We start from the raw sequence: 8,396 nt of genomic DNA, 5'->3' as shown, positions 1-8,396 counted from the left end.
GATTGAAAATCAATTGAAAACTCGCTTGGAGTAATTCAAGGAGAAGAATTGATTCTATTCTTCTTCTCGCAAACATATTTTCTGTATGATGAATGCTACTATTTCTTAATTCAATTTCATAATAATGCTAGGGTAAACTCATATGTGTTGGAATGAGGAAATAAACTGGTTTTACTTTATCTAAAAGAACATTTCTTTTAGTATGATTTGTCTAATTGATTGGTATCACATGATTATTATTCATCTAAATGCTTGATCATCATTTAGATAATAATTTGCTTATTTATTTTTGGGTGATTCGAAATAGAATTAAAACATTAAGATAATCAACATGCGGTTTAACAAATGTTAGAATAATTGTTTGGGACTTGTGCAATCAAAGTAGGTCATCGTGCAATTTAATGCGTTTCTAAGCATTTGAATTAAAAATATGGATATTTTGGATTGTGTTTAGAAATTTATTTAGTTTACTCGGGGTGAGATAGTTGAATAAAATCGGATTATCGATTGTCAGTTTATACATAAATTAGACTAAGGAGGTATAGGTCGAGAATGGAAATGGAAGAACAATTGGTGGAGTAGGATTCCAACTCATTTCTCATAAAAGCTTTCTAAAAATCACTCTTCACGTCCATTTAGGCAGAACTTAGAATAGGAATTAGTAGAAAATACACACATCATTTCAATCTTGTGATTGGATTAAATTCGAGTTTCTTTTCAAATAAATACAATTCAACTCAAATCAATTCATCGTGGGAACGATACTTTCAGCTTACTAAAACTATACTTGTCAACATTCACATATGCATGTGGGATTTCACTGAACACAGATCACACTTAGCGGGGATTGTTGCTCGGAAAAATCATATCAATATGCAAACTATCTTGTGCAGAAGTGGTGCATTCTTGATTTGTCATTGTGATATCATATAGGTCTGATTGTTCACTCAACAATGCCATATTTTCTTCTGCATTTCTTTGTTGATTCCAAGGATGTCTTGTAAATTTCCTCAATCCTTCCAACTCCATTGCCACTTCTTTCATTGTTGGTCTTTTATCGCCCTTCAAGTTTAGGCATCTTTTCACTAACTCCCCAATGGCTTGGAGTTGTTCAAAACTACCTTCCCTCAAAATACGAGGCTCAAGAATTTGAAATAATCTATCTTCTTTAACGGACGCGATGAAATATGTAGCCAAATTCTTTTCTTCTCCAGATTTTGTAGGTGAAAGAGGTTTCTTTCTTGTCAAGAGTTCAGCAAGAACCACCCCAAAGCTGTAAACATCACTTTTTTCAGTTAATTGGCTGGTTTGGAAGTACTCAGGATCCAAATAACCTAGGGTTCCTTGAACCAGTGTCGTTACTTGCGTTTGATCTAAGGGAACCAATCTTGACGCTCCAAAATCTGATATTTTAGCAGTGTATGTATTGTCTAACAATATGTTGCTTGACTTGACATCTCGATGAATAATAGGCATAGAAGCTGAAGAATGAAGATAGGATAATGCACCCGCGGCATCAGCAGCAATTTTTAATCTATTTACCCATGAAAACCAAGGCATTTCACCATTATCGTGTATATGGTGAAAAAGTGCACCATTTGAAACATATTCATATACCAGAAGAGGAACTTCAGCCTCCAAACAACATCCCAACAGTTTCACCACATTTCGATGTTTAACTTGAGTAAGAATAATCACCTATTTAAGACAACAATTTAAATTGTTATAAGTTTTTCATTGTTTAATATAGCTTAAACTTTTTCAATGAGTGTCAATCGTGGTATGAAATCATGTAATCATTATGTGTTTGTCTCTTTGTTTATGAACTTGTGCATATCGGGCTTTGACGTAAGGATAAAGCCAGTTTTACATCATGATTGACATCATCCTTGGTATCAAATCTTGATTGGGGTAACTCCCCAATTGTGTGCAAATGCGTGACAGAGTATAAAACTTGGTGTACATCACACGTGACAGAGTATAAAACTTGGCGTACACTGTGATATGTCCAAGCATGGTTTTTTATGTAAAGAATTCAAAAGGGGTATGAGGTGTATGGTAGGGTGAATGAAGTGTAGTACTTGTAGATCCAACAAAATGTGCAATTGAAATAAATGCTCGACTTTAAAACATAAAATATATGTAAAAGAAAATGCAACCCAAACAATATGTTAATGCTTTTGATGAGGTGGTTGAATGTTACCTCATTTATGAATTGCTCAATTTGATTCTCATCCATTATTCTTGATATCTTGACCGCCACTACACGTTCATCACGTAGAATTCCTTTATAGACAGTACCATAGCCACCTCTGCCAAGAATCCGATCTTCAGCATACTTGTTGGTGGCCTTTTCAAGTTCTTCAGCAGAAAATATTTTAGTTGATTCTATTCCATCCTCATTTGAAGAAATTCGCTGCTTCAAAAGCAGACCACCATTTTGATGGAATAATTTCTCTCTCATTCTAACAAGCTTTCTTTTCTTGATGCTAAAATATATCCATGTCACAGCAATGATTATCGACACGAAGACAGTGCTAAAACCTGCAGAAATATTATGTAAAAAATCATAAATTACTTCGACACTTGGACAAAAATATAACAACCCCATCTCACCCCCTCAAGATTTTTCACACCCTGTGAAAATAAATATTTATAATTATTTGAATCCGCTTCGAAATTCTTCTTTTCATGATAGACTTCAGCTAAAAATTTTGCAAAAGAATTACCTAGTAAGAACTTGATTATTGGGAACTGAGAGTTCTCAGAAATGCATCCACGGTCATTTTTTGTGCCATCACCGTAGTAACCATGTTTGCAGGTACAGCTGAAGTTACCAGGAATATTAGTGCAAATTCCGTTTTCGTTGCATGGATTATTCTTGCATTCATCAATGTCTGCCGAACAAATTACAACAAGGTTATATAATCAACTATTTATCTGATTATATATGCAACCACCCCAACTAATCAATCGTTATTCTCAACATATTGTAAGTCTATTTTGTCTCCTCTCTGAATGCTATATTTACTAAAAAAAATTAATGCCTTGGAATTTAAACTTAGTTTTGCTCTTATTCTCGAAAAATAATTTAAAGGCATCTATATAATTAATAGTTTGATGCAATTCAGTTCAATTATTTGCTACATCAACAAAAAAATATCATTAGCAATAGATGCAAATAACGACGAAATGTCGTGTTAGTTTTGCTCTACACTTTCTTATTCTAACTTCTTCGACATTAAACATTTTATCCTCCAACCAATACGAGTCTCTTTGGATCGCATGTCACAGTTACTTTGATTTTTTTAATAACACATAGTTTCTTTAAGAATAACCCAATAGCCGACCTTATATGGATTTCATTGATTAATATACGATTTGTATTATCATATTCAATTCATGAATAAATTGTGACATACTAACAAATATTTATAAAACATCTAATGTTGCACGATGAGGAAATTATATAATTATACAAGGTTAATTACAAAAAGAGTTTAGTATTTTTCAATGACAAGTACCTTACATCTACATCTACTTATTCTTGCAAATTGACAAGTACATAAAAAATGGTCACTTATTATTGATAGACAAAGTTCGTCTAGATCACATCACTATATTTATGGCAAAAATTTGAACAGATTATAAATTTTGACGATTGGCCAGTTTTAGAAAATCAGTAAATCTTTTTACCCATTCGGTGATAGTGTGCAACAATTTTTGCTAACAGATAATTAACAAATTACTAACCTGTGCAGCCTGGACTTAGATACGGATTGCCCTCGTATCCTGTTGAGCAATGACAACGATATCCACCTAGACCCGTGTCTGAATCAACACAAACACTATTCTGAAGACAGGCATAATCAGTAGACTTTTTGGCGTCACTGCAATTCTGATTCCCAATGGCCCAATCAATCACTATTGGAACATCTTCCATTGTTCTATTCAGAAAACCTTCATCAGAAAAATCTGACTTCCGAAATTTAAATACATCCTGATCTCCAAGAAAAGCGTAACCACAGGGATTAAATGACGAGACATTTGTATGATTATTGACGGTTGTTACTGAATAAGAAATAGCCTGTAGGCCTTTTGGTATAGAAGTTTGGCAACAACCAATTCCTGTACATAATTCATCAATGAAATCTTCCCTTTCGGAACAAACAGACAGGCAGCCGCTTCTGAAACTCCTGCCACCTCGTCCACTGATCACCGACAGGTCGTCGCAGCCGACAACTGTGAACTTGTTCGAATCGGCCAAGCTATAAGGAGTTCCTGTGAAATTAATGCCTATGGAACGGCTGCCGTTTATGTTACCGGTTTCTGTATAGCATTTAAATGCTACCCAATTCTTGACACGTAGTTCGTCGGACGATATATTGATAATCTCCACTATGCTTTTGGCAACGAAGGGCTTTGGAGGGTTGAAAGATGTGTCACAGTTTACGTCAAACCGTGAGCCTATTGAACAATTTTTTCCTAGACCAATTCCAAAAGGGTAGGGGACAGTTAAATCTCCACATTTGGAGTCGCAGCCCTGCTTTGCGGTGGCAGCGGCAGCGGTAGTGGAGAAGAAAAGGGGTGCCAGCAAAAGCCATAAAAGATTGATCGTGAGCATGTTTCTCAGCACCATTTCATGGCTGATTTATCTACACTTATATAGCTTGTGTTAGATAGAGATTAATCAAAGTTAAGAACTATAATTTAATCATATATTTTATGAACGCCACTACTTTCAAACCCACATTTTATCACCTTTTATTATTGTAAATTAATAAAAAATTAATTTTTATAAATATGCACTTAAGAACAGTCAAAATTAATTAAGTCAAGGTGACTGACACTTCTACAACGCGGTTATGGAAAATAATTTCTAAGGGTACGAATTTCTCCTAAGGAAATTTAGTAATTAGTGTTTAACAAGGACATTTCGATGACAGCTCCATCTCAATTCATATATTGGCGAAGACTTGACCACCCAAGTCTCTTTTGAACAATATATTTTATTTTTGTCTTTTACTATTATATCTCTAATTCATATATCACAAATAATACTTGGTTGATAGTATTTTGTTATATTAATTTTGATTATAATCATGTATTTATTATTTTATTTTATTTTATTTTATTTTATTTTATTTTATTTTTTGAGAATTTGAAGATATGCCGATAAATTTATGGATGTAGATGCTTCTAACCATTTTTAAATAACAAAATACATTAAAACTTTTTCCCCTTATTTTGAGACTTACAGACCCCCCCTCTCGTTTGACCTCCATTCTTTTCAAATTTTAATGGTTGGAATAATATTTTTTTGAAAAATGTATTGTTGAAAAAAAATGAAAAGTTTTGGATTTACATGTAATATTATTTTATGGAAGATTGTGCGGTTGAACTTCTATTTAATTAGTTCTCGTGTAGTTTAAAACTTTTGCATCTTTTCTATCTCTAGATCTTGCGTAAAGGTGAATAATTACTTTTTTCTTCTCTTCAAAAAATATTTGGCCTTTTCAAAAAGAAGCTAAATTAGTTGGTGAGCACGATAATAAATTAATAATTAATAATAACACCCTATTATTACATTGAGGGAGTTTATTCTTGGCTTTGGTTTAGTTTCAAAATTTGTGTACTTTGACAAGTTCAATTAATGATGCAATTATTTTCCTTGAGTAGTTACGCATACATATTGCATTGGTCTTGCGTTTCGAGATTTTCTTGACTTCTTGAGATTGTAATATGATTATTTTATTAAATATCTCATACAATTTGTTATATCTTGGTTGATCATCGTTATTGAGAAAAAAATGATATTTTAAATAGTACTTTTTTTGAAGAAAATAAAATTAAAATGCAGGGAAAATTTTAAATTTATGCGTAAAAAATTTTATTGCGTGAATGAGAATGAAAATGAGCATGAGAATTAAAGTTTTGTTCCTTTTTTTTTTTAATGGAGACAAAATAAGGACTACATACTCTAAAATGATATCATGGTCCAAACCCCATTAACCTAACATAGGAAAATTAAATAAAGTGGAAAAAATAATTAAATCTATTTAGTTAATTTGATCGCCTTCTTATTCAATAGGTTGTAGAGCTTCTTTCAATCTCGAATTATTGTCAACGAAGATATATTTATCACTATTGTCATCTAGTTTGGTCATTCTTTCTTTCAGAATATGAGAGAACGCAATGCTCACAAAAATACGGAAATTTAATATATTTGATTGGAATCAGCTCTATGTTTCTTGAGGAGTCAAATTTTGCACGCTTTTGGTTGGACAGCGATTCAGCAAATACATGGCACGCTGAGCAACTTCAACCTATGGCACTTTCAACATCTGGCTTAGTTTTCAACATACTTCAAGTCATTCTCATGGAAGTCATATTTTTTTCTCTTTGCTAGACCATTTTGTTGAGGAGACGTAGATAACAGTCAAAGAATGATGAATGTCATGATCTTTATAAAAATTCTTGAATGTGTAGATATTCATCATCACGATCTGAGCATCAAGCTTAGATCTTGTAATTACTTTTATGAAATAATATTGGCTTGATCAGTCCACAAAGATTCGTATGCATTGATTCAAGTAGCCTTGGAGTTTGAAAACTTGTATCTTTTGAGAAAGCCTTTCGGAATTGCTTTTCATATAGATACACTCATAACGAAGTTCTTTTGGATGATGAATTTGTGGCAGCCAAACACAACCCGCCCCGTGTAACACCACTAGATCCGGACGTGGCATGCGCCGATGATAGATACCAACTAAAAGTCGGACCCACCAACAAGGGTACTACAAATACAATATATCACTTTTTATACATCATTTTTCTAACAAAATTTCGGCATTATCTCCTCTGTAAACAGAACTAACCAATATGTGATCAATTTCACACAAATCCCAAACTATAGCACAGCACAATAAAGATAAGCCGAAATCTCCACTTTTACCAAGAAATACAATGAAATATACATATGGATACATAATAAATAGTGAGCCCCATAACTATCTACAAGTGATGCAACATCACATCTAGACATGAACATGCATCCCAAAACACTGACTACATGTTCTATAAAGTGAGTCATACTAACAAACTATGTCGTGTGGCTCTGACTCCAAAATCAAGGCTCAACTCCAAAAGATGCCCAGATTCTCAACTGCTGTCTGATAAGGAAAAACGTGGAAAAATATATAAGTTGATAGCTCAATGAGTGGAGAAGTTCAAAATAAATATAGCTTTTCATTTATACATTTTTATTGAAAATCAAATTCATATCATTTGATAATTCACAAGCTACCATCATGTAATTATAGCCAAAAAGTGAAATATTCACATAAGATCATAAAATATCATCTTAAAATCATGATATAACATCAACTGATAACCATGTTATAATCTCACTACATCAAACGTACTGAAAAATCCACAAAAAATGTACCCTCTGACTGAAATATGTAATCCACCTCTCGGGCTAAGAACTTTCGCCACGTGGCCCCCTCCGTGAACGAAAGCTGGTCTCAAAAACCTCTCATAATCAATTCTAGAACACGGTCAAGACCCCTCTGTGAACTATATGTACACGATCAAGATCAATGTCAGGTCAAAACCCTCCGTGTAGGATAGAACACGGACAAGGCCCCTCTGTGAACTAGAAGAAGTACATAATCATGGGTGTTTTTCTGACCGATCTCAATATTACATGTCTCACATACCAAACAAATCTCAATATCACATGTCTTATATACCAAGTCACAAATATACCATAAATAATCTTTTATATTCCACATGTATCATAATAAGATATATTTCCATAATAACCATGTAATTTGAACACATAATTGCATATATTTGTACATACTTTAATAATATACTTAATTTATAAATACTTTAAAAATATTTATATTTTTCCACTCACAGAACTATGTACAACAAAATCAACTAGGATGATATGTTGTCCCGATGTCCGTATCGCCCCCTAAAATATGATATATTCTTTAAATTAACAATTAACTATTTTTAAATAATTTCAATAATCAACTAATTTAAGCAATTTCAATAATTAAATAGGCGATACCCAAATATAATTATTTCACGTTTAGGCGATTTCTAAAGTCTCCTTAATTAGTAAAACTAATTTTTCTTTCATTTTACTCAATTTCATAGTTTATTATACTTAATCCCTTCAATAAAATTGAATTTAAAATCTAACAACTTAACAACTATAAAATCAAACATAACCTTTCAATAAGCAACTTTTACTTACCTTTCAAAATTGAGAAATCCGAGCCTAACAGTATAACCCACTCTAACACGTTGGCAAATTTTTCATTTTTTTTCTTTTTTTTTCTTCCTCTTCCCCCCCCCCCCCCCCCCCCCCCCCTCTCTCT

At 32.9% G+C, this 8,396-nt stretch overlaps 1 protein-coding gene across 1 annotated transcript; it reads right to left on the bottom strand.

Moving 5' to 3' along the window:
- Positions 1 to 677: 677 nt before the first annotated feature.
- LOC111408024 (putative wall-associated receptor kinase-like 16) lies at positions 678 to 4,657 on the bottom strand. The gene is made up of 4 exons (XM_023037769.1): positions 3,754 to 4,657; positions 2,730 to 2,897; positions 2,204 to 2,544; positions 678 to 1,698 (listed from the first exon to the last, which is right to left on the bottom strand). Exons 1-4 carry the CDS (start codon positions 4,637 to 4,639, stop codon positions 838 to 840), a joined length of 2,256 nt encoding a protein of 751 aa, XP_022893537.1. The 5' UTR covers positions 4,640 to 4,657; the 3' UTR covers positions 678 to 837.
- Between the last annotated feature and the right edge of the window lie 3,739 nt (positions 4,658 to 8,396).

This window comes from Olea europaea, chromosome 13 (assembly GCF_002742605.1).
Source record: "Olea europaea var. sylvestris chromosome 13, O_europaea_v1, whole genome shotgun sequence".
Classification (NCBI taxonomy): domain Eukaryota; kingdom Viridiplantae; phylum Streptophyta; class Magnoliopsida; order Lamiales; family Oleaceae; genus Olea; species Olea europaea.
Note: the sequence above shows the minus strand (reverse complement) of the source record. Positions and strands in the feature narration are given on the sequence as shown.